The 27,860-nt window shown below is 41.0% G+C and overlaps 1 protein-coding gene across 2 annotated transcripts in view; it reads right to left on the bottom strand.

The window, feature by feature from the left end:
- spon1b (spondin 1b) overlaps positions 1-10,396 on the bottom strand; it is an 89,233-nt gene extending 78,837 nt beyond the window's left edge. For both annotated transcript variants that reach the window (XR_011602531.1, XM_070971809.1), the window contains exons 1-2: positions 9,879-10,396; positions 8,449-8,555 (exon numbers count right to left, since the gene is read on the bottom strand). Coding sequence is in view for 1 of the 2 variants with exons in the window: in XM_070971809.1 (XP_070827910.1) it covers positions 8,449-8,555; positions 9,879-10,104 (333 nt within the window). In the remaining variant the exon portion in view is untranslated. The remainder of the gene's footprint in view (positions 1-8,448; positions 8,556-9,878) is intronic.
- Between the last annotated feature and the right edge of the window lie 17,464 nt (positions 10,397-27,860).

Here is a 27,860-nt window from a genome sequence, read left to right as displayed (position 1 = left end):
AATATAAACAATATAACAAGAAGTAATGAAATATGAGCAAACAATACTGGTATTGCACATTGATATGAATATGAACCATAAGTACTGACATTTCAATTGACATTTGGAGGATTTGGGTGTCTCAGACAATCAGTCCATCAGGTTGTCATTCTTGTATCCCAACAAGAGCAAATTATTAATCCATCTAGAACCAAAGATGGATAGATGTGTGTGAGAATAACTGAGGCATCTTTCTCTGTGAATTTACTGATATTTTCTGTAGATCCACTTTTGTTTCTGTCTGTTCAGCAATGAGGCTATCGCTCAAGGGATAACAAGCTAAGCAGTTCAGTAAAATCATGGTGTCTTTGTGGCTGGTTGTGGTAAAGATGAATGTTCATGGAAGGGAAGCCAGTGAGGGATCAGATCCTTGTTGTGGCTTCTGCCTTTTGTCTGGGATGACTACAAGGAGGTAGTTTGTACACCTTAGCATAATCGCCATTTATTTTTATGAAAACATTTTGGGTGACTGTAAAAATCCATTTTGCTCACATTTCTTACATAAATTCAGTCCCGCCAAAATTATTTGTCACGTCCTTGTGGAAACTCATTTTCTCAGACACTTGAAGAGCCACCACTGAATCCCCGGTGACTCAGTAAGAAAGAAATAGCTGCCTCACACTCACAGTTTTGATGCATTATGTATTTGCAATAATAAGCCATTATCAGTGCAGAATACAACATTATTCATGCAAACCTCAAGCATCTGAAGCAACTAGCTTGTCAAGCATAATAAATAAAGATGTTTTAATAATCTGCTGCCTTCACTGGAAGTCCCTTAAAGAAAACAAGCAGATAGTTGTCCTTGTAAATTGCTGTTAATCCAAAAAACCAGGGAGGGGTGCGAGACTTGGGCTCCAATCTTTGGATGCTTAGAGGGGCAATAATTACTTTAGGATCACATTTGAGTGTGATTAGACATTATTATTATCATTCCAACTCTACACACATCCTACACGTCCTTTTCTTTAAAGCCCTCTAAGATCTGCTTGGCTTATGTAATTGCCTCTATCTGAAACCTATGACTTAGCTGTGGCACTTTAAACTTATTGGGTTTGTTTATCCCCAGCTAAACTCAGAGCCCTAGATAATCTGTGCAGAAAAAAAGAAGATAATATCTCATGTCTGCTCATCTCTCCCCTTATCCAAACAAGCTCCGTTTGTCTCCCTGAGCAATAACACGTTGCTGGCCTAGATAAATATGACCCCCGTCCCACACTAACACAAGGAGGGCTGGGAAAAACACACATGCAGACCCACACGTATATCCGCATGCCCATTGGTGCATATGTATATAAGCACAAAGACACACATTTCCAAGCAGACAATGACTGCAGGATCAGTGGGATCCTGAGTCACACACACACATGCACACACACACACATACTCTCCAAGGTCTGACACATTAAGACAGAAGTCCTTTAATGGTAGTTACAGGGACAAAGAGCAGGTTTTTGCTTTAGGAAAAAACAATGAGCAGCAACTCCGAGTTGCGGTGTTTCAGTGAAACAGCAGGCGGGCACATTCCAGGACAGCTGCCAGAAACAACCGAGTACCAGAAAACAAGGAGGGAGAACAGCCGTACGGGGAACCACAACTGTGTTCATTTGGCTTTTCTTCCCCTGCACAATAACAGTGGTGACACTGCAAAACAAGACGCGTAATTAACTTGGAGAAAATAAACTGTCAGGAATATGAATTGTTGCGTAAACTTCATTTTACATAAGTATTATTATGTAAACATCTCTGATAAAGAGAATCTGAATTTGATGGATTGAGGTCATTTAGATGAAAAGCCAGACTCGCTGTCATGCTGCATCTTCTCTTATCGACCCGCTAATAAAACTAGGACGCAAAAGGATGGCGTATTTAATAAATAAAATTATTCTGAAAGTAATTTCTCTCACTACAGGACTTCAAAGTAAAGTTTTCACTGATTTAGCATAGTGTCCTTATAAGGCAAAGATGTTTATTCTTTAAACACTTGACAGATCTTTGACAGCAGCTTATCTCTAGAGGCCTTAATCTTTTTCCAGATATGGATAAAAGTGACTATTACAATTGTCAATTAGAGAACAAAAAGTTTGTGATGGATTTACCAATATGCATTAAATAGATTGTAAAGCCAGATTGTCAACTTTAATTTTGTTCAAGCTCAGCCCACACTGTTCCAGTTTCTGCTCACCGGTCTCAGCCTCACTCCAGACTCTGCTGGGACTCTGAGGTTGAGGCTGTGAGGTATTTATTGTGTAGGGAGCAGAAGTCAAGTAGAGCAGAGTGAACTGAGATGTTTGAGTTTGAGCTGTTTAAACCAAAATCATCCAGGCAATTCAGACAAAACCAAGGTCCTGCTGTGCAGCAGAAAACAACACGGATACTCTGTCATCGTTTTCATACAAGCTGGTTTATCCTCACTGAACACTGCAGCAAACTCAAGTAATAAAATAACATCAGTCCAGACTTCCCAACTTAATCCATCCAGCAGGGCCAACTCACACAAAATCAACTCAACTTTTAAAAGTTGAGAACGCAATTGTACAGAGCAGTTTATTCTCCCGTGTCATCAACATTTGTGTCTGATTTTTATCCTTCATCACATGGCTGTTTTTTGCTTTATCATTTGTTGAGCAGTGTGTAACCTTGCAGCATATTTTCATTATAATTAAGGCCAGAAATGAGATGCTTTAATCCATATAAGAGGCAAAAATACACTAGCAAGATAAACACAGTGAATGAATGAACAAATGTGGACATAAAGAAATGGTTTCCTCGGTTTGGTTTGGAACAACTTGACTGGGAGAACTGAATGGAAAGGCAACTGTGAGACAGGTTTTATCACCCAACATCAGCGCTGGGTCTCACCAATGCTCCTGTGGCTGAATGGGAGCAAATTCCTGCTGCCAGGTTCCCAAATCTGGTGGAAGCCCTTCCCAGAGGACTGGAGGCTGTTACAGCAGCAGAGTAATGCCCATGGTTTTGGAGTGGGTGTAATGTTGAAGCGTCCATATACTTAGTTCCACTTTCCCTGATACTTCCAGTCATATAGCAATAATAATTCATGGGTTTTATATAGCGCTTTTCTAAATACTCAAAGCCACTTTACAATATAAGAAAAACATTTAGACAACGACATTAAACAAACATCAAACAAAACACATCACTATAGTGTAAACTGCACTCAAGTTTATTAGACACACATAGCTAAGCTTAAGGCAGCCTAATACAATAGCCCTGCGATAAACTCTCCCTTCGTGAAGGTTATAATGTTCAGTTTTTGCTGAAACTATTTCAAAGATGTGTTGGTTCAACTTTATGACCATCTTAGATGTTGTAGTTTGTGGTGCTGTTGGGACTGTATAGCATTACACTGTGTGTGGATGTTCTATTCATAATGTTACTGCTATTTATTTTATTGGTTTTGTTGCGTTCTTTCTTTAAGGTGGCCAAACAATATTAGAAAGTAAGACTTTGACATTCAGAAAGCATCTTTATTATCACAATAGTGAGAAATGCTGCATGTCAAAGAGGAATAGCCCCCGTCACTCACGCTCATATCAATCATGACACCTTAATAAAATCCATCCATCCATCCACTGTCTATACCCGACTATCCCTTTTCGGGGTTGCGGGGGGGGCTGGAGCCTATCCCAGCTGTCAACGGGCGTACACCCTGAACCGGTCACGAGACGAGTGCAGGGCAACATATACAGACAGACAACCATTCACGCTCACACCTGAGGACAATTTAGAATCACCAATTAACCTAATGAGCATGTTTTTGGTCTGTGGGAGGAAGCCGGAGCGCCCGGAGAGAACCCACACATGCACGGGAAGAACATGCAAACTTCACACAGAAAGGCCTTGCCCGAAGGGATCGAACCGGCAACCTTCTTGCTGTGAGGCATGCGCACTACCTGCTACGCCACCGTGCCGCCCACCTTAATAAAATCCTTCAATAAAAATTGCACTACAAAAATCCATTAGGCAAACCATGGGCCCTTGAAGGTACTAATGCTTAATAATGAAGAGCTTATTTCAAGGGAAGCCCAAAGACAATGTTTGGTTCACTGGGTGTGTGAAGGTATCCCACAGGTATGTGTGACCTCCTGCCTGGGAGTTGTTCCCACAGAGCCTTGTCCTTCTTAACAGCTCTCCTCAGAGGGATGGCCGTGGAAGACATACGCACAGCAGCATAACGGCCTTCACCGTGTCCTTTGTACCAGTTCTATCTGTGTGATACACATCTGAGTTTTCTGTGACTCCTTCAGTACTGAACATTACACACACACACACACACACCTGTACAGAGCCGATAGATGCACTGGAAGTTGTCCTGTGCTTAAACTCTCTTGTAACTAATTTGCTTTTTTTTTGGGACTGCCACAGTGCATGACCAACCATACGGCTCTTCCATCATAAGTTCATTGTGTGTTAGTGTAAATGCGCTTGCTGTGCGAACCCACACACCATGCAATGTCCTCCTCTATCCACGCCTTTGTCTTTCAGTGAGTTATTCTGCCCCCAGTTCTAGCTCTGCTCGTTTTGGGACTTTTACAGCATGTAATTATTGTCTCTGCTGTCTCACTGCAGCAGGTATGTCATGTGAGTTGAGTTTAATGCTTTCACCCTGACCATTGAAACATGGCTTGGAGCATGGGAGAGCCACAGGGCAGCTTGTGTTCCCCTTCCCCATGTTCCCCGTCCCCATTACAAATATTAAAAAGGAAAGTGTTTGGTGCAATAGAAGAAAGCTGTTGATAGAGATGAATCCTAATGACTTTGGAGATCCTCTGACTCTTCCTCTAATACTACCACGAGGTAGACTTTTAGCTTTTTAAGTGCTGTCATTGTGAGCATGCTAGCGCCAAAGTATGGCTGTACACTCTCAGTCTTGTTTGAGCATTTTAAATCCTGCATTGTTTACATTCATGTTTACTTGCTTGCACTCTTCTTATCTTCCCGCCATTGCTGGCGATATTTCTTTGCATGTTGCTGGTGCTAGCTGTCTATCATTCGAATAGTGTGAAACTGCTGGCAGGAATGTGTATTGCATTGTCTGCGGGATACGAAGCCCAGCAAAGACCCACTCTTAAAAAAATTGCTCCACAGTGCTGCTAGCGGCCAAAAAAAACCCATACGGTACCTGTAATGTCTGCTTGACATTTAGTCACCCTGGTTTTAGCACATTAACATCTTGTACCTAGTAGTCTCACAACATGGGTGCCAATGCCTTCAAGGTACAATTACAGTCAGAAGTACTATTCATCACATCTCCATCTCAAAGATATACTCTCTCCATGTTTTCATAACACAACTTTAACACTGAAACAGTAATAAATCTCCCTTTTTCCCAAACAATTTTTACTTTTAACATTTTCTTTCTTTTAACAGATAACTCATCTCTTTCTCTCCTGTCTCTGTCCTTCCTTAACAGGCAGAATGTCCTCCATCTGGGGGGGGGGGGGGTTATTTACTCGACCTAAGCAAGAGACAGTAGCCGTCCCACGTGTGTGTGCAGCAGCTGCTCCAACTAAGGCATCTGTGTTTGTGTGATTGTTGTTTGTCTCAGTCCCAGAATCCTCTGACACCTCTACAGTAACCTGCTCCTTAGATGGAGGTGAGTGTGTTGGTGCTATGGGTGCACTCAGCAGTTGATGTTGGTTTTGCCTGTACTTTCCTCCCATAGCTGTGTCCACCACATAAGATCAAAGAGTGGAACTGGCTCCTCAGATAATACCTTCAGCAAAGGTGGATTTCCCATGTCGGTCCTGCAGTTGTAGTGGTGTGCTTGTCTCTGCTTGGCGACTACATCTAGGTGCCTTCTTCCTTGTCTGGCCATTTTGAGTCTGACTTCTCAGGAAGGGTGGGTAAAGCTGTCTGAATTGTCAGAACAATTAGCTGCTGTGGAGGACTGATAGAGGATCAAGGTGTGGTACTGTGTATCACTACAGCCAGAAGAAAGCTTCTTGCCTAAGAATCCATTTTTCTACCTGTACAGCTCTCTCAGCCTGTCCATGACACTCGTGATCTAGATGTTCTTTGAATAAAATTACATTTGTCACTGTACTCTCCTTACTGTGTATGGGTCATGGCTTCCTCAGCTCTTTCTTTACAAGAGCCAAACATGGCAGTGGTATACATCTAGCAGAGAATGATTTTAACAGGTTCAGTGCTTAGCAGTCCACTGGTTTCAAACAATGAGGTGACATGCTTCGCTCTTTTCATTAGACCCATTTTAAATGCTTCTGGATGACTGAACAAACTACTGCTGTTCCCTTTAATCACATACATGGGTAATGCCCATTATTTGCCTCTGTGGACAGTATTAGAACCAGCAAATACATCTGAGCTTGCCCAGTGGGCAAATGAAATCTGCAGGACTTATTCTATAGGCTTTAGGCAGTGTCAGGAATGTCTTTTTCACTTAGCGCTAGCATCTGCCCCTGTATCTACAGTATATTAAAGATCAGGGGTGCATTACCAATATCCAGAGTGTAAATTGTTTTATCCAGGCCTGCTGCCTTCCCCGAAAATTTGAAACTGTCCCATACTCTCTGTGACTTTGTCCAGAACTTTGGAACGACACACTTGTGCGCAATGTTTTGTTGCACTTTTTCCACGTACTCTGAGGGCATTTCTTTGTATCATAGGATGGTGTTGGGTACCACACTTAGTGCAGTTCTAGAAAGTTTTAGGGGCTCTTGTTGTTTCTTGTGCCATGTTTCCTTTGCTGTGTTTCTCTCTTTCTCGTTTCCCGATGTTATCGTTATCTGCAGCTCCATTTGGTCGGACAAGGATAATTTGTTTTGCAACTTTCTCAGACTGTCACACTTGTTGAATGAGCTGGTGCTAGCTTTAAGTCTGTGGTGAGCTGAACAACTCCTTAAGTCTGATGCCCACGACCACTCTATTGCCGATGTGTTTATCTCTTTTGTCATCAAACTCCCTGCTAGCTCGTACAGAGTCCTTTAATATACTTTCATGTTCTCAACAGTCTCTTTTGATAAAAGCATGCCCTTTAATGTATTAGGTTGTAATCTTTCTTGTATGCCTCCTCAGCTGTATATCTTTTCAGCTTCACTGTCCGTGGCATAAATGAGCGAGCAGACCTGGACTTCCCCATCCTCTCTGTTTAGCTTGGTGGCTGACTAGAGGCTCAAAAATCTTTGCTTCCACTCCAGCCATTTTCCTAAACTAGCAAATTTAAACTCCTCTGGAGCATTAAACTTCAACATGTCGATCCATTATGGTTACCTGTGCCACTTCTGATGACATGCAATGTCTGCTTTACATTCAACTAAGAAGAGGGACACTCAGACCATTCGGCTATGTGTAATACAGCTCTGCAACATGTCAATACACTGAGAACACACAGTCTTTCTGGTCTTTAGGACACTACGTGTCGTACCTAAAAGTCGCAGGACATGTGTGCTGACGCATTCAAGGTACCACTACAGTCTTAAACACCTGTCATCACAATACCTTTGTGCTTAGACAAATCACATCCAACACAAATCCACACAAAACTCCCAATTGAGTTTATGGATGGAACAAAATCTGTTTAACTAGAGTTCAAAGAAATACAGATGTTGCCAATGTTATAAAACGATCGTAGTTAAAGATAAAGAGTTGGATGAATACTTTACCATCACTGTTGTGTCTGCATGGAGGAGAAACAGAATCACAACAAAATTTCAACAAGCATGACAATTTGTCTCAAAGTCAGTGCGCTGGTGGAACCAAGAGGCAAAATCTTCTCAGTGCTTTCGTCAAACTGATTGGCTGCATGAAAGCTACCTCCTACTCAGTTTGGTAAGAGTCTGGTTAGGATCAGCATGTGGAAACACAGCTACAGATGTGTGTTCCTGTTTACACTGAGCGGGAGGTAATTGAGGAAGTCTGGCTCTCTCCTCAGGAGATCTCTGCTGCTCAGTGGGAGCTGTGTTACTACTGAACCAAACATCTCACATCACTCTCTCCTGCTTTCTCTAACCCTCTCTCTCTCTGTTTATCTCTTTTCTCTCTGTCCTCACATGCCTCTTCCTATCTCTACTCCTCTGCCTTTGCCTTCCTCCTCGCCTTCTTCCACTGGAGGAAATATCTGCTACTTAGTGAGGATGCCATGTCTGTCTCACCCTAGAAGAGCTGCACCAAAGAGGCAACCGGATTCTCTCTTCTCTTTTCTGCCACAACAGGTGAGCTCAGTCTTCTAGCTTCATCCAGGGGAGCTGTGTTGCATCTGTCAGCAATACCTCCTTTAACCTCCATATCAGAAGACCTGCTAAGTCGACTCTCTTGTGCATTATAGCATGCAAATGAGCTCATCTCTTACAAACTTTCCCAGAAAGCGCAGAACACATTCAGTATGCAGTGATTCTTCCTTTCCTCTCCACACCTGCTTATCCTTACCTGGAACTGGCCGGTGTAGTCGTCGTCTGTGGTGCCCTCTCTGCCCTCCTTCAGCGCGATGAGGGTGAAACCTCTGAAATAAGCGGGGCTGGTTGCCAGGAGGACCACTGTAAAGCGGGGAGAGAGTGTGTATTTATTCCACTGAGACACTGAGCAGTAAAGAGACATATATTGACACATCAGGGTCGCACCACATGACGCAGGGTCACCCTGGATGCTGCCAGGGAAATACACATGAAAGCAGCATTTTTGTGAGCATCCAAGCAATGTGGAAGAGTGAGGGCTGTAAATATAGGTTTAGCTTCTCCCACTAGAATAAAAGAGAGCCTATAAATCTCATGCAAGGAGTTTGGTGCCGGGAACAGGCCGCCATATAATGAGATGTGGGTGGAATTTTATTCGGCTCACCCTTATGCCCTAACCTTGCATTTTCATACAGCCCATTTATCTTCAAAGGTGCTCCGAATGAAGATGTCAATATTTTTTTAATTTTTTTGTTAAAGTTAACTTATTTGTTACTTAAAGGCTGTGAAGGTTTGGGCAATAACTTCTTTTTTTTATCCCTCAGGTGGTGTCCTTCACAGGTCCCTGAGAGCAGATTAGAATTATAGACATAGACTGCTAAATGTGTTGTGACAGACAAACAAAATGTGCATGATCTGGATCTCAGTGGGAAGACTTTACAATGAGGTGACCCTTGATTTTCAACCTTTTTTTTGGAAGCCTGTGTCAAAAAAAGCAGCCACTGTGTTCAGTAAACATGCCCATCTTATCCCTGGATTTATTTGAATTTTTATGAATGAAGGTTTGATTTACAAACAGAGAAGGAGAGCCAGTTATATTCTGAGTTGAAAAATGCTTACTGTAATTTATAAACTCACCATGAGGTTCTGTGAGTGAGCCAGACCTGTTTTATGTGGCCAAATCCACCAGGCAGGGCAGGGGCTTTAAATTTGTCAGCTTAATTGGTGCCAGATCTGTCTCTCTCTCTCTCTCTGTTTATATGTATGTGTGTGTGTGTGTGTGTGTGTGTGTGTGTGTGTGTGTGTGTGTGTGTGTGTGTGTGTGTGTGTGTGTGTGTGTGTGTGTGTGTGTGTGTGTGTCTTCTTGCTTGCAGGAAGAAGACAGGAAGTGAATATAGGTCAGACATTATAACACTAAGTAGCCTTATCAAACCACAACTCTCCCTGCTGGAGCCAGAGGAGGCAGTTTGACTCGTGTCCCCTAGGTTGCAATTTGCAGTATAGATTTAGATTACTGTGGATATAACTTGTGGTTAGACACACTCACATTATCTGGGGGAAAAAGTAAATATTCCTGTGAATTTCAGAGTAAAGATGCACTCTTTTTAAACTTCATAAACAGTCCACTTCTTAAATTTGGCGCACGTTTACGCGCTGACTGTGCTGATGGACTCTGAAAAACTCTACCTCTGTAGGTGCTGCCAGGCTGGTAGGTCTCCGGGTCCCCTTCAATTCTGAGCCTGAACTCATGGTGGCCATCCTTCCGAGTCCCGTGTGTCTGCGCCCGGAGGATCCGGCCGCAGTACCCGTCCGACCTGCCCCCGGCGGGCTCCTCCACGAAAGCGACGGCATTACACACGAAACTCGAGACGAAGTAGTACTGCAAAAGCAGCAGATGAAAATACATTCCCATTTCGGAGCCCGGAGACAAGTGTACAGAGGCTGTTCAATCAAGATTTTAAAAAAAGAAAAGAAAAGGAAAGGCGAAAACCACGGGGAGAAGATCAGTCCCAGCTTCTTCGCTTCGAACTCCCAGAAAACTACAGAAGCGCTACTATCAGTGGAAGAGGTGAGGAGAAGACGAGTCCATCCTGAACTGGAGAGAGCGCGTCTAGGACGCACAACGGTGAAGCGGTGCTGAGCGAGGAGAGAGGAGCTGCTGCCACTGCTGCTGCTGCTGCTGCTACTGTTTCCCGGATCAGTGTGTGGTGCTGATAGTGAGCCTGGACGCAGGGGGTGTGTGTGGGGGGGGGGCAACAAATAACCGAGCGCGGGTTCACGCTGCTGTCTCCTTGACTTGAGGCGAGGGAAGGTCCAAACTGGAGCTCCGCACTTTAACAACAGCCAGCCCTCCCTTACACTCGCACACAGTACACACGCTGTCTGTCTCTGCGGAGCTCACACACTGAGCTGCCTCTTACAAATCTTCTGCCTGCTGTTCAATAACGGCAGCACATTTTACATCCTCTGTGCACTGTGGGCTGGATGGGAGTTGTCATGAAGTCAGGAAGTTAGATATGGACAGAATAACCTCAAAAGAGAGCAACATAGTTATAGTAAAGATGAAGGAACAGGGAACAGGGCTGGATGTGTTTAGCAAGTCTCATCTTAGGCAAGTGCGCATTTTGTTCCATAGTTAGGCGAAATTACCAGGTTCTATGAACAAATGAACAATGTCAGTCACTGAATGTTCTGCGCTGTAGAAACTGTGCGCTGCATGGAGCTTGAAAAACATAATTGAGTTAAGGTAATTATAAACTCAACAGTGAGCATCGTATTTATACTAATGTTTGGGGTTCTGTCCTGTGCGTATTTACGCATTTTCTGTTGCGTGGCCGCGCGACTTTATCGCCTTTCAGTACCAAAGCAATGGAAATCACTGACTGACAAGTACAGAGTGACGTCGGATGCTCTGAAATGACAACTGCAAAACAACGTGTGCGCTTTCTAGATATGACGCAAGCAGGGACACGTGAGCAGAAGCAGCGGAATACAGTCTGAGCTGGCCGCCCTTCTGATGAGGACAAAACGAACTGCAAATGTCGACTGAAATGATTGCTCCTCACTGATTATGTGTCATTTTCATTCCAGTAACCCTTACAGTGCATGAACTTGTACTTCATCATAAATTGCTGGAATTCTATTGGATAAGTTCCTCGTGGATCAAATGCACATTTTTCTGTTGGCACATTTGGTGGACGTGAAGCACGCTTCAGCTTTCCTCACATCTGCTCACACATAGACTAAAATCCCTTTGAAGCACTTTAACGAGATACATGTGCATTTACTCTATAGGCCAATAGGTGTCGCCAAAGTATCTTCGCACCTTTCGGATTCTGGAAATGCAGATCTCATTAAATGTGTACTTAGGACTCTGATGAAACAATAAGTTGAAGTTAGATGATCTATTTGATCCACTTCCGTTTGGTAATTTATTGTCTTCCTTTATGCCATTTTACAATCATCTTTTAAATCTGTCTGAATAACAGATATGTACAACTTTATCAAAGTGAACTTTACTCGTATATTTAAAATACTACAATAAAATTATTCTAATTATGATATTATCAATGTCTGTTTTTAAGTAATACATGTGTGAGTGTGTGTGGATGCATGTAAATACTAAAACCTCAAAGAAATGAGCTTGGTCAAATCAACTTGTACCAAACTGATTTGCTCACATTCACTCACATGCCTTACGTGTGTGTGTTCATGGGTTGTGAGTGTGTGTAAACCTAGCGAGTGTTACCTAACTGAGAGCAGTTCTCAGGGCTGGAGATGGTTAAAGTAAACAGCATCAGCCTGGATGTGTGATGGATCCCATCTGGAGTGACTCTGCACTATAAACTGTCTGATGGATGGCTGACGTCTGGAGCGCACCCTTGACCGAGATGTGGAGTCAAAAACAACCCAATGACCTTTCACAATGAAAACAACCTGGTTACACAGCAGACGGTAACATTCCTGCATACCGTCCAACTTTTTATTCAGTTTGAAGAAATCACTATCGTATCCATGTAATATCTTCTAGTCTGTCCCCCTGAACATAAAGAAATGGTCATTATGGTAGTTTTCTCTTAGGCAATATTTACTCTTGCAAATAACAACAGACATCAACAAACATCTACAGATGTCTGAATAGATGTAAAATGCTGTTTCTGTACATATTTTTTCAAAGTCCTGCAGCGACTCTAATAATATGTGCATTTGTCTTTAGTTAACTTGGCTTCTTGAATAAGACTTTCATGAGGGTAATAAGGTTCTGATGCAGGAAGCACGGGCCAAAAGGGTGTATTAAATATGAAAATTGCACTGATCTTAGTGTGTGGAAGTCATTTCCTCTAATGGACTATAAGGGTTCTAAAAAAGCCCTCGCTATGGTGCTCAAGTGTGTAGTAGACTTTCTAATCATTTTTTTTCATCATATTATAAAAGCTTTTTTTTATTCTGCTCACAGAAGGCATTTGCTTCTTTTAGGTCCTTGTTTCTATTTCAAATAATGGAAATGTATTGAATGTATTGAATTGTATAGGCTTACAGTTAAAAGAACATGTTCCTCTTTCTCATTGTCTTGTATTTCCATTAATAGCAAAGGAGACATATTTCACTGAAGGAGAAGTGCCATGACTGCATATTAATTCCACTCAAGTAAGAGTAAGAGACAAGATGACTGACACAAAAAAACCCAGTCATGTCTCATATTCATTGTCCATGCTAAGGCTTTACACAATTTGACCCCGACTGACTATAATAACCAATTCAAATTTGAAATACAGTAGTTGTTGTAAATGCCCACTATTAGTTGGATATGAGGGCTGATGTCTGATTGCAGCACAGAGGCTTGTCCGGTACACGTTAGCTTGGTGCAGGAGGAATTAGCCTCCCAGTCACTTCAAAGTTGTCGTATTGATGTGTTGTGTGTTCTCAGTTGGCTTGCTAAAGTTAGCCACAGGTGAGTGTACACGGTGGAGTCACCCTGGAGATCTTTTTTACTTAGGATTTTAAGATAACCTGAAGGTGGTCGCTGTTGTGATTTCAGGATTGTTTTCTGTCTTACATTGGAAAAGCTTCTTTCCTTATTTCATGAAATGTTGACATTGTATAGATATATAGATATTTCATTGGACTGCAGTGTAGGATCTCAAATGCTTAAACAAGTACATCTAAAAATGAAATCCAGCCACATGCGGGATCACATAGTCATATCACTGCAGGTAACTTTTAAAGTAGTGTAGGAAGCTGGTTGCTATTTGAACTTGAGCTTTGCAATGACTTTCCCCACTGTAATATAGAATAGAGGCTTTCGATGTTATCCAACAGTGGAGGGCTGAGAGCCAGGTAGCCATCAGAGATAAATGAGATCTTTATATCAAATTAAAGCACTTGATGAAATCCATGGTATCTTACGCTGAAAGCACTTTGGCCAAAGTTGAATCAAGTGGTAACAAACTGAAAGTTGAGGAAAGTGTAAGTATATTGGCTATCCTGTATAAAGTTAGTAAAAATGGCATTTGTAAACTTTTGGCCTCAAGGCTGAGCAACAAACTGTTATCTCTGCTTTGTTGAGGAGACATCCATCAGTCGCGTCATCATTTGTTAAAAACAAGCTCACTGAAGAGCACGGGCATGCTTTCTCACATGCACACACATTCACGTGCGCGCTAGATGACCACACACACCGCTGACTTGCTGCCAAATAATCACTGATTGTATCACTGAACAGATAAGGCAACGGCAAGCAGGTGCAATCAGCCCTGATCACCAAATATGATTACAACAGACAGTGTGTGTGTGCGATGAACATATGTGTCTGTTTGTATTTGCACATACATGAGGGCATAATTATTCAGTACTTTGTAGTCATATTGTAGTTTTGTTGCAGTATATACATGTGGACAACAAATAATCTAAACATCTCATGAAAAAGAGGTTAAAGCTGCACCAATCAATGTATTTGTAATAACAATGGATCAAAAAACAGTGTATGTGCAATGTGAAAGATGTCATTCGTAAACATGAATCAACAGAGAATTATCATCCAATTCCTCAAATTTCCTTTCAAAGTGTTTTACGACCTTATAGCTCACTGTTTTTTTTAGCCTTCTACTGTTCTGGATCAGTCTCACCACCTTTGTCAACCTCGTTTTTAGGCAGAACAGCAGCAGGCAGCTCAGTAAAAAAAAGTTGATATATCCACCGTACACGACCGTACCAGCACCAAACAGCAGACAGACAGAGTTAGCGTCTAGCTGGCAGAACAAATTTAGCAGCCAAAGCACCAGGTATTTCCCTCAGGAGTTGGTGGAGACAAAAACAGAGCACCAAGAAGAATGAATGTTGGACTTACATCCATCAAAACACCCAATTGCTGCAAGAAGGCACCTGTTTCTCACAATCCTGATAAAAATTAATTGTGACTGTGTGACGCTTTAAGCCCATTGATCTCATTGTCTCTGCAACCTGTCATTCAAATGGTTAAAGGTGCATACCACATTATCTGCAACACCCACTGCAGGTCTTTGCCTCATGTCATGCACCCCTCGCATTCCTGCTTCACTGTCTGCTTTTTTACCATCAGCTTTTGAATAAAGGTCCAAATATAATGTTGAAAAAATTATGATTTTAAACTGTGTAACTTACTGTTACCAACACTACAATCGTGGCTAATTTAACAATATCTTTCTGCTCTCTTTATAAAAATTATTGAAAGGGTTGTTTTTCAACAAACGCATGCTTTCATGATGCAGAACAATCATTTTAATGCATTTCAGTCTGGATTTCGTCCACACCACAGCACTGAGACTGTACTTATCAAAGTTTTAAATGACATACATCTGAATAATGATGCTTCCAAAACCTCAGTCTTAGTATTATTAGATCTCAGTGCTGCCTTTGATATGGTTGATCAGGACATACTTCTTGACAGACTGGAAAAGTGGGTGGGACTTACTGGCACTGTACTACACTGGTTCAAATCCTATTTACAAGATAGAGACTACTTTGTGTCAATTGGTGAGCATGTGTCTGAACGAAAGGAGATGATGTGTGGGGTGCCACAAGGGTCCATTCTCGGACCACTTCTTTTCAATATCTACATGTTGCCCCTAGCTCAGATTATGGAGCATCATAATATTTCTTATCATACTTACGCAGATGATACACAACTTTATATTTCTGTGTCATCACATGACTACAGTCCCTTACTTTCACTGAGTGAGTGTATTCATCAAATCAATGAGTGGATGTGCCAGAATTTTCTTCAGCTTAATGCAGATAAGACAGAAGTGATTGTTTTTGGCCCCAAAAATGAAAGGTCAAAGATCAGTGCTCAACTTAACTCCATGTCACTGACAACAACAGATAAAGCCAGAAATCTTGGTGTAATTATTGATTCGGACCTGAATTTTAACAACCATTTAAAGCTGATTACCAAATCAGCCTACTACCACCTGAAAAATATAACCAGAATCAAGGGTTGTCTGTCCAAAGAAGACATGGAAAAACTTGTTCATGCATTCATTTTCAGTAGGTTGGACTATTGCAATGGAGTCTTTACTGGCCTAAACAAAAAATCAATTAGGCAACTACAGCTGATCCAAAATGCGGCTGCACGAGTCCTTACAAACACCAGAAAAATGGACCATATCACACCAGTCCTCAGATCGCTACACTGGCTTCCTGTGAGTCAAAGAATAGACTTTAAAATCTTACTGTTGGTCTATAAAGCATTAAATGGTCTAGGACCAAAATATATTCTAGATTTATTGACTCCATATGAAGTATCCAGACCTCTCAGGTCATCAGGGACAGGTCTATTGTGTGTTCCCAGAATCAGAACCAAACAAAGTGAAGCAGCTTTCAGTTATTATGCTCCTCACCTGTGGAACATTCTCCCTGCACACCTGAGGTCTGCACCAAGTGTCAGCTCATTTAAATCAGGGTTGAAAACATTATTATTTGCTACAGCTTTTACTTAAAGTAAATGTATTTGCTCAATGGTTTTAATCATTTTAAATGCTAAATTATTGTCTTTTACTGGTGTCTGTTTTAAATTTTCCTTTAATTGTATTTTATTTTAATTTTTTTGTTCTCTTCTAATCAAAATGTATGATTTTTATGCTTCTGTAAAGCACTTTGAATTGCCTAGTGTATGAATTGTGCTATACAAATAAATTTGCCTTGCCTTGCCTCTTAGTCAGCTGTCTAAACTTCAGGCTCATTTGCAGCTGCAAATTCATCTAACATGACAAAAGGTAGAAATCATGTGATGTTGAAATGTACCAACCAAGAAAACCAGTATTCACAAACTAGCTGTGACAGACATACAGTATAGTATATGTAGACTGGCCAATACTGATAATTGGCATGCAACCTAATTTGACCCACTTTTAAAGCAAGGTGCACACTGTTTTACTATAGCTGTACAAACTGTGCTGACTGATGGTTTCATAAATGAGCTTTGAGTTAAATGAGATGGAAACGATTTGGAGTTGGCTGCTCGCAAACAAAATCAAACTCTTGTGGAACCGTGGAAGATGATGACATGCCAACGACATACCGGTCTGCTCCACTGAAAAGACGTGATGCACACAGTCCCACAATAGAGTCAGTTTCTTTTCTCCTGGCTGATTCTTCTAAAAGGCGTGCAGCCCTGTCCAGTGGAAGTTACTGCCCCGAAACGTCTGATGGCCACGCAACCAAGTGTCTGCCAGCAAATTATAGGAACTGAACCTCTATTACACAGTGTCAGTCTCCTGCGTTTATTCTAAATTATTTTAAAGTATGAGGCATAACTTACAGGCACTCACACTTCCTGAAGCTAAATGAATCATTCATGACAAATTGGTGGATATAACAGAGTGAAAGGATGTATATGGATATTACTCTCATGCAGTCCTCATGCATGGACATCTCTGTTCCATTTCCAAATCCTCACTGCACTGACACTCACCACAAATATCTGCTTCTGTCAATCAAATTTAACAAGCTATAGATGGGGTGAGGTAGTGTTGCAGGGGGAGTTGGGGGAGGCTGTGTTAGTGGCAGCCCTCAGAATGAGACAGGAAAAAGACTTAAAGTCAAGAGAGTCAGATTCAGTGGAGTGACAGAGAACTGAATTAAAGTAACTGCAGGTAGAGCAGTGAATAATGACGCCAGGCTGTGTTCTTCATGTGTTTATGGAGGCAAAGGACTCACTTCATATTGTTCACGTCTTCTGATTGCCAATTAAGGACTGCCAGGAGCAAAATGCAACACAATTGAGTTGCTTTATGGTACTGGAAGAAATATTAAGTGGCCACGGAGAAAATAATCACCCAGCTCACAGTTCTAATGAGAAGAAAGAGCAATGTTTCAAATGGAGTTCAACCTCATCAAATCTTGAAACAGCATCAGCCTTGCATGTTCCCCACAGAATAAAATAATTGAGCTGACATTTGGAGAGGGAGCAGGTGATCAGCTTCTCTGTGTTCCTTCCGTCGTCCTTTTACCTCCAACTATTCTACATTTCCATCAATGTGGTCTGACTGCATGTTATTTTCTGTTATTTCTCAGTTTTCTGGTCTTCCCCTTTCCCATCCTTTGTCTTTGTGAACACGTTAGCATTTAGCTCATTTGAAGCACCACTGTTCCTCAGTACAGCTCTCTGTTGCTGTACCTGATTTTATCAAATTTCTTGGCTATCTAACCAATAGTTACTGAGACATTTCACAAAACCACAAATGTAATCTTCATGGCGGTGCTCGAGAAAAATTCAAGAAAACGACCAAAGTCAGTAGCATTCATCCTCTTGGCACTATCAATAGCTGTTGAAATATTTTAATCTGGACCAAAGTAGTGGACAGACTGACCGACCAACATTGACCAACCAACCTTGTGACCTGCTGCACTGTTACAGTAGCATAGCTTAAAAGAGAAGCAGAAGAATATGATGACGATTGAGAAGAAGATAGAAAAGAGTGAATGTCTGTGCACATAATTGTAGGTGAGATAATATTCTGGAAAGGCTATACTAAAACTAAAACTGCCCTGTCAACTACTATTTGGCTGTGGCAAGCTCTGCCTGAAGCCTTGTGGGCACAAAAATTGTCAGCTTGGCTGACTGGCACATGTACCGTCTTTCTGCAAAAATTGCATCACCTCATTGACAAATGTCATTATCGTTAGCTTCTCCACTGTGTCTGTTTCTTCAGGACTGAGTATCAGCGGCCTCACTGCTGCTCAGCTCTGAATACAACTTTGAATACAGCACAGTCGTGTCTGGAACATTGCTTTGACTTTTTCATTCAGTGGTTCTGGTCAGATTTTACATCGGAACAGAAAGACACTTGAATGAATCCGAGTCCATGAAAGTATTTTTTTGCTTCCTTTGATCCTTTTTTCTTCACTTTTCATTCTTTCCTCCGCTTTCAGAGCCTTCTACCACCCTTTTTCTCTTCACGCCTACCTTTCTTTAAGGACATGATAAAGGTTAAAAGTGGTGTTTTTCATCTTGTGATACATTTAATGAGATCTTCTGAGATCTATTCAAGGTTGTATATCTCCAAAAATATACTGTATGCATCTAGTCAACCAAAGCAACAAAGTAATGAAAGGGACCACTCTGAATAAAATGCTGAAATGCGATAATTTGCCACTTTGGAGAGACAAATTTAGATGTTTGGTGTTATTATGAGTAGGACACACAGGAAGTCATGACGCAAACATCCTTTTCAAGTGAAAGTAGGTTTGATGGATAAATTAATAAACTCAGGATGTGATTTTAGAATTTTCACTCTAAACTCTCATGTGGTGTTCCCCAGGGGCCAAGTTTAGGACCATTATTGTTTATCATGTACCTGCTTGCCTCTGGGCCAACTTAACAAGAAACACAATGTTTGTTACCATAATCATGCTGATGACACACAATTATATATTTCCCTGCCCTGCAATGAGACCTGTTGACACAATCAGAATGTATTAAGGATATTGATAACTGGATGTCTCGGCATTTTTTACAGTTAAACAGTGACAAAACAGAAATCCTGGCTATTGGTACAAAAGCTAACAGACATGAAATTTATTTCAAATTGTCACAACTGTCTCTGGAAAGCATCGCACAGGTCAGATACCGTGGAATCACCTTGGACGCTGACCTCAATCTCCAGAGCCACAAAACAGTTTCTTACAAGCGAGCTTTACAGTTGGTTAGACTACTGTACTGCAATCAGAGTTTTAACTTGACAAAGGACCATAAGAGGTGGCTTCCAGTAAATTTTAGAATAATTAAAACAAAATGTAAATACTCTTTTTATAGCCCTGCATGGTCTGACACCCCGGTAGCTCTCTCAGCTAGATCTCTCAGGTCATCTGTAATGGGCCAGCTATTTATATCCTGGGTATCCAAAAAGAAAAAAAAAAAAAAAGAAAGAAAAAAAATGGTGAAACTGCCTTTAACTGCCTTTTCTGCCCGAAGGCGCTGTAATATCCTGCCTAATCATGTTAGGTGTGCTCCAGTGCTGTCGTCTTTCAAAACTCAACTGAAAACATGCCTTTCTACCTCCTCCTGTCAATAGTCTGGTCTGCCTGTCTTAATATTTATCTTACTTTATTCTATTTTTCACTTTTTTATTGGTTTTAACTCATCTCTCGCTCTCTCGCTCTCTCGCTCTCTCTCTCTCTCTCTCCCTCTGTGTGTGTGTGTGTGTGTGCATGTGTGTGTGTGTGTTTTGTCAGCTGTTAATTGTCTTTATTATTTTTATCTGATCTTACTTTACTCTTAATCTTTTAATTGTTTTAATTCATGTCTTCGTCACATTGTTACTGGTTGGCTGTTGGTCTTAATTATTCTACTTTCTAAATGGTTACTGTTTCACATGTTATGTGTTTGTTTTAACTGTGTTTACTTCTGTCTGATGTTTTATTATCCACATAGTTATTGTGGCTTCCGTGGTGGCTCTCACTCTGTGCAGCACATTGTGTTTTGATCGCTTGCAATGCAGAAATGATGACATGGTGTGGTGTCCCTTCCCATTACTTTGAGAAATGCCGAAATGCTTCATGTTTTCCTGCTGACTTAAAGGTTCCAAATACATTACATTTTGTGATTACATTACGTTTTACTCTTACTTTTATTACTTTTCATGTGCTTGTGCTTACTGTTTGTATAACATTCTACCATTAACAGGCTGTTGGACATTCTCTAGAGCCAGTGTTTGCATTGTCCATTCAGGGCTACTGCACGAACATGCAACATGGTGAATTCCATGGAAGAAAACCGGAGTCTTAGTTTCAGGTGGTTATACACGAATCAAAACATAATTCTGAATATTGCATTCAACTTCTGCCAATAGATTTCTGCCTGAATCCTACACAGTGGACCTTTAATAAATGCATGGCTGACATGCAAACAACCAGAACCACACTGTGTGGTCTGTGCTGTAATCAGCTGCAACAACAAACAAAAGAAAACAGAGAGCAAAGTCCACAAGCCTCTGCTCACGGAGCTAATGTCACTTTAATTCATCTCCATTTTAGTTGCCCTGTGGAGTTTCTTTGTAAACAAACAAAAGTTGTGTTTATATTCAGTGTTACTCACCAAAATTCAGTGTGTGCCCTTGAGGTCTTACAAATGTGTTCAGTGCGTTTCCTTCCTCATAAAACATTTGCAAAGCTGATTTTCTTTAAAGTTTGAAGCCTGGATTGATTACATCCATGTTTAAGAAGCAGTCTGCTTGTAGCGTGCCTCTGTTGACTCTTTGCTGTGCTTCTTTGAACATTCCCACCACCTGAGTTACTCTGCATGAATCCTGACTGGAATCCACTTTCCTCATTTCATGAGTTTGAGATTTTTATTAGGTTTGGTATTTCATGTGAATACAACGCAAGAAATCATCGACTGAAATTTGTTGATTTACAATCAAAGACAAGCAGTTGATGCTTGTTAGGTTAAAAGTGCTAAGCAGTGCTTTTATATCCTTTGAGGTCGCAAAGCAATGCTTGCTTCATCACTTGAAGGGGGTGATCAACTTAACATTTCTGCTTTCAGTGTTGTGTGAAAATGTGCTCAGTAGCACCACACATAAATGTCTTGGCAGTAAGTTGGCGAGACGGGCTGCGACATTCATTTAGTGCTTCATTTATTTTTCATTCTAAGTTTCAGAAACATAAAACGTCTGGGCTTGAGTTTTCTCTGTATCTGTCGGCTTTTTCATTCATTACTAAATCTTTACTTTTTTGTATTTTTCATGACTTTTTGACTGACCACAAAAAAGAAATCACAGTGGAAAAAGGCAAATCTTTTTGACATTAACATTAATACAAGCCTGCTGTTGCAGCTCATGACCATGCTGACATTCTTAGAATGTCACCAACGTTCTTCAGGATGTTGGATGAACTTTTGATCTTTGTGCCACTTGAAATAATAACATGAATTATTGAAAAGAGTCAGAGGCAAAATGGAGCTGCTCAACTGGTGGGTCAGTGTCTGCAGGTTTGTCTATGTAGCAAAGTGCTGCTGAGTTCATCCAGGTGGAACTGACATGAATATATAAATGGAAAAGTTCATGACACCTTATTCTAAGTCCAGAAAAACTGCTGTGTATCTATCAGCATAGCTGTAGGTGACACACACAGAGCCAGACATTTGGACGCATACACATTTGTAGCACCTTTTCTGTCTTTCTCTCACAGACAAATACACACACACACAATTAGATGTAAAATTGCTGTTCCTAGTCTCACCTAAAAATTGAATGCCAGATTGCATTTCTTTCTGCTCTGTCATGTTTTTATGACCTATATCTCCTGCTGGAATGCATGTAAAGATTTTTCCACAGCGAAGGCTAACAGCATGTAATTAGTTTATGGGATTCAAGGTAATGTTTATCGCAGTTCAGTTAAAGGTTTCACAGTCCATTGTTGCAGAAAAAGAAGAAATTTCCTCAGTCTGGCCAGGATCATTGCATGATGAATGGATGGAGAAATAACCTCTAGCAACAACAAAAAGTTGGCTAAAACAGAAGCAGAGACTTCAAAAGAAAAAGTCATAGGGGGTGTCTCTGAAGAACATATTGCTGCAGTTGTACTATATACTGAAACTGTAGGACTTATCTGCCAATACTAAAATGTGATTTTGTTTCTGAATTTGTAATGACGTTTCAGGCTGTCGGGAGTCCATAAGACACACTGTATGCTATAAAACCACTAACTTTGCTCGTCTCATTGTGGATTGTTGTGCGTTATCACAAAACTAAGCTTCTACGCATGTCTCCTTTAATATTACTTGATTTGGTAGCCGGGCTTACTCTCTTTATCAGACAAATGTTGCAGCAGCATCATCCCCAGGGGGACAGATTCTGGAGAGCAATGCTTGAAAATAATTTTAAAAAGGACTGGGTCAGCAGTCTGTGTAAGAGGAAGGAAACTTTCCTCAAGTTGGCTTTTTCTCCCTCATGCCCTGTTAGAGGAAAAACACGAACTGGAAAGTAGCTGTAAGAGCTAACTGGCAGCTGCTTTGAGGCAAGTCGGAGGTACTGTAGGGTCAGTGGGTCAGCAAAGGGTCAGCAAATGGCCCCTATTTCACATTAAATAGAACAGAATGGGCCAAATTTTTCCATTTAGATGACAGACTGGTCTGTACAGTAAGTTGCCATTAATGTTACTATATATGTACTGTACACTACAGTACATGCCATATTAGTTCGTATTGGGATCATATTTTGTTATCACAATTAGATAACAGCCCAGAATGATGATGATGATGATGCTTGTGTAACAAAGTTAAGTTCTGCAGACTTTTTTGCTGACTGGAGATTTTCCTACTATTACTATGTCATTCAATCTGACAAACACCATCAGCTCACGGAAACCCCTACCATAGTATCCCAAAGACTTTTGTCCATACTGGATATAGGTCATATTTTCCATGATCCATCTTTTCGCTCTTCACAATTTACCTCCAATGTACATCCAATAACAATGTTCAGGGCCATTTGGAAGTAGTGTGCTGTTACAAAGCAAGGTGGAAAGAAAAACCCAGGTAGTGGATGGCAGGTAGTGTGCGACCTGAGTTCCCATCCTGTCAATTAACATTAGTCTTTTTTAAGAAAAAGAAGAAGAAGAATGGAAGAAGAATCCTTTATTGATCACACACACAACATGCATAGTTACAGAGGGGAACTGCACACGCCATGCTTAAGTGAAATTCTTTCTCCGCATTTAACCCATCCTGTTAAGTCCTTCTTCCGTGGAAGACCAGGAGCGGTCCGCTGCCAGCCGACAGCAGCGTCCGGGGACCCAGTTCCTTTTGTCGCCATTGGTCAGGTGGTGATCTTCTTGCATGTGGGGGTGTTTTTATGGGAGATACCTCAAGTGAACTTGGGGTGAACATGGGGAGAACATGCAAACTCCACACAGCAGGAGCAGCAGGCACCGATGGCGTGGTGGACACAAGCCCCTGGCGCCCACAGCAACCCAGGCGGTAATCGAACCTGGGACCTGGGAACTTCTAGCTGGGTGGCGACAGTGTTACCACTGTACCTAAAAAAACAGTGTACCAAGTACCAAGGCCTCTCTAGAGAAGCCTTCTAGAGAAATACTAAAAAAAGTGTTAAATCCTTTTGCAAACATTAAGTGTATTCTGATGGTTTGTCAAAAATGGACATTTTTGTTTCTCAATTTGGTTGAAATCCATCATTGCCTTCCAAACTAGCTGTGATGTCACAGACCCTGCAAGTACATACACATGTCTGATTTAAGACGAGCGCAGAGATATGCGTGAATGTGAAAAACAGCCTTCTGGTGTCAAACTCTGCGAATCCATCATTCTGCACAGTGAGGCTCAAACAGTAAACTGAAGTAACAGGAAGGAAAACACATTGTGTGTCGAGGGAGACTTTAAACTTTGGATTCGACATTTTACAAAACATGCGAATCATATGAGCCAATCAGTGGAGATCCTCCTTGCCTGTGGGCAAATACTTCACCAATCAAAGTGACAGATGAGGACATGGATTTTGGTGCTAGTGAGTTCTTAGGGGATGGAAACTGCTTTTACTGTTTGAGAATAGGGCATGAGCATTCTCTCTTTCTATTTGTATGAAGAGTTATAGCATTGTTGGATGCCTCTTGATAATTGAGTGGGAAAGATAAAACACAAAAGATATCAAACACTGAGGTGTACAATCTGTTCAAGAATAGATCATAGATACAATATGAGTCATACAATTTTAGACATAAGGTTATTGTATTTACCCCGGTATTCATCCTGTTAGCAATCCAGATTTTACATGACAAGGTCACTGCATTATTTTATTCTCTTTAATGATGCATTTTATCTGTGGGTGAAGTCTGCATAGATTTGAGTCCCATTAACCTGTTTTGAACACAGTAGGGATATTCAAAGGCTGTGGTGGGGACTTTGGAAATACTGTGATCAAGGTTATAAGTTTGTGTTTGCCCTGGATATTCACGGTGCCCAGAGAACGATTTCCACTGAGATGTTTTGGTCCATTGGTCAAAATTCCCTCCTCACCAGCACATTGATACATACAATTAATGTCGATATTTTGGTTAAATATACTGTGCATACACGTACATGCTCTCCAGATGATGTACCCTGTTTTAAGTGACTCCATGACTTTTCCCATAATGCACCGATCAGTTTTTACTTGAACCCATAAATATCTAAAAAACATTTAAAATGAGCAGATTTTGCTCAGCGTAGTGGTGCTCCCCGGAGGACGAACTCTTTAAATGTTTGACACTGTGAACAGTCGCCACCATCAGGCCAAAAAAGGCCAGCTTTGCATTCAGTATCGTTTATAATCAAATATGTGAATTACTATGGAATTTACTCAGCACATTCATGTCAGAATAATGCACTCATGGCTTTAATGGTCACTTGACTGTCATGACTGAGATGGGGAAAAATTCTCAGTATGTTTCTTCACATTCAAATTGTTTTCTACAGTGAATATTGGAGCTTGTACGAGGTGCATGCAGGGTTTTAGACTCGTCTCACTGTTACACCAGCTGTTGCTCCTCTTGCTGTTGGCCATTATAGTCTCACAAGGCTATTAATTGGCAGTCCTTCACCTTGATTAAAGGACAATTGTTTGCCCCTGACAGCTCAGTATTGCCTACAGGTGATGTGCTTGTAGTGGCAGCAGATGGTGGCATGTGTTGGCTTTGCTCCTGCTGTTGTCTTGGCTAATGAATTGAGTGTGTCAGCTTTTTACAGAGGAAAACCAAACCTGCGCTATTATAAGAATCAACCTCACCAGAAGCCTGGTGAGCTTTATTTTGCAAACAAATCACTGTGTAATCACAACATTATCTAATTAATTACCAGTTTATCCATGGCGGGACAACATTTAGATATTAATGTACATGAGAAAGTTGTTGGATTTGTATTATTTAAATTGTTTTTTTTTTTTTTTCTTTTTCTTCTGTTTTCTTTTTAACCAGCCAGTGAGAATTTATTTAATGTCTTTGGTTTGCATCTTGGTCAGTCAGTCCATAACTCTGGACCAGACTGAAAACTATTTGATGAATTTCCATGGAGTTTCATACAGACATCTATGGTGCCCAGAGGATGAATCCTAGTGACTTTGGTGATCCCCTGAGATTTCATGAAGTGCAACCAGTGGGTCACATTTTCCACTCATCCACTGAAATAACTTACCATCTACTACATAGAAGCATGTGTGGTTCCCAGAGAATGAATTATAATGACTGTGGGCATCCTCTGACTTTGACATTTGGGAATTTAAATGACAAAAACTACTGGATGCTTTTGAGAAATATGTGGTACAGATATTTATGGTTCCCTCAGGATGAATCATCTAGTCCCATCATCAGGTCAAAGACTTTCATTTGTCCAAGACTTTGTTTATAACCAAATACCTGCAAGACTTATGACGTTCCCATTCACCTCAGATGTACTTTTTTTTTTTTTAGTACTAATGGGTTGTTTGCAGTCACTTGGCATTAAATTCAGATGGATGCAGGAAGTGAAAAGTGCAAAAGGACAAGATGGAGTAAAGTTCTTACTGTGCTATTTTGTCATACTGCACACTGCAGTTACATTTTCTAGGATTTGTCTTTGACCAAGACAAACATCACAAATTGTAGCTGCAAAGTCATATCTAAAAGTTTCTGTGTTGTCCATCACAGAATTGTATGCCAGATATTGAAACGGTCATTTCCCTTTCTAAGGCAGAACTTCATGATATTTATGCTTTTCACATTTTTCAGATTCCTGCTGCTCCTGTAGCTCTTATAGACTTCTCCTCAGCAAAATCCCCCCTTTGCCATTGCTGGGACGGCTGTTGAACAACCCAAGGGGGGTATGCTAGGTTTTTGATGCCTTAAGCTGAAACTGTCCAACGAGCGCTGTACTGATGGCAAGGGAGAATTACCACAAGGAATTTGTCCCCAAATCTTGCAGGTTTCCTAAAACTGTTGTTGAATACAGAACACCAGAGACACTGCAGCTACCCCCCCGAAGAGCTCAGAGAGCTCAATGCAACAAGGTATTTAGTGTTTGAATAAGGATAAGACATAGGTTAGTTTTTTGGTAAGACTTGCACAAGGGTCAATATCTGGCATGGGGTTATAAGGCAAGGGTTAGGCAGGGGTAGGGTTAAGCATAGGGGTTAGGATAGTAGTCAGTATTTAAACCACTGAAAGGTAATAATGTTGCCCACTCTGAAGTTTCTAACACGACATTGCCATTTCATTTTTTGCTTACTGCTTCTATGTAATGTCCACAGTTATGGATGCAAACATGAAGCACAAGCCAGGAAGGACTACGAGAAGATGATGGATCTGGAACATGAGGGCTTCTCCTGTGTGGGAAGTGGTCTCTGGCTGAATCCCAAGGGGCCATACATGGCAGCCTCGCCTGATGGTACTGCCACTGGTGACTGTTATGGTGCTAGGATTCGCGAGATAAAGGTAATATCATTGTTCAGAATTTGTAATTTCACTTCCATGTAAAGACAAAAAGGCATGCATACTTTTTTACATGTTTACATGTTAAGTTCCCTCTATTATATGAAGACAAAAGGTGTTCTTTTTTTTAATCTAACTGTTAAGCCTGCATTCTTCATCAGACATGATGCTCATGAGGCTGCGATCTGATTTATTTGGTAAAAGGTAGCATGACCATGGCCACATAAATCAGCTGACAGGAAGCTTTGGCAACAGACAACTGCAGGCTTGGCTGTCAGAATATATCAGGTAAACACCTGTCTTTCTATAGGATTCAATGAATGGAATTAAAAAAGAGCCAGATAAAATTAACCTCACCAGTGTGCGATTCACATGAACTTGTGAACTTTAGTGCCCACACTGCAAGCAAGAAGTTAATCTGCACCTGTGTAATGGAGACAATGGATTCTGGTATGGAGTTTTGGGATGATGTCATTCTCAAGGTTGAGATGTTTTTCAGAAAGAGTGTACTTTGACAGGATGACATAATCTCGCAGATTAAACAATACAACACCTGTATTAGTGATTTGTTATTTAGAAGAAGTTTAGGCATACAATTACAATTTTGATTCAAAGCTTTTCAGACCAAGGGTTAAATTCAGTCAAAGGTCCTGCAGAGTATGACAGAGCTTTGTTCTCTTTCATCTGTGCTCTCATTCATGTGGTCATATCAACAGTCTTTCTTTCAGTCTATCT

This window comes from Chaetodon trifascialis, chromosome 10 (genome assembly GCF_039877785.1).
Source record: "Chaetodon trifascialis isolate fChaTrf1 chromosome 10, fChaTrf1.hap1, whole genome shotgun sequence".
Classification (NCBI taxonomy): Eukaryota; Metazoa; Chordata; class Actinopteri; order Chaetodontiformes; family Chaetodontidae; genus Chaetodon; species Chaetodon trifascialis.
The sequence above is the reverse complement of the archived record's forward strand: the minus strand, read 5'-3'. Positions and strand labels throughout refer to the sequence as shown.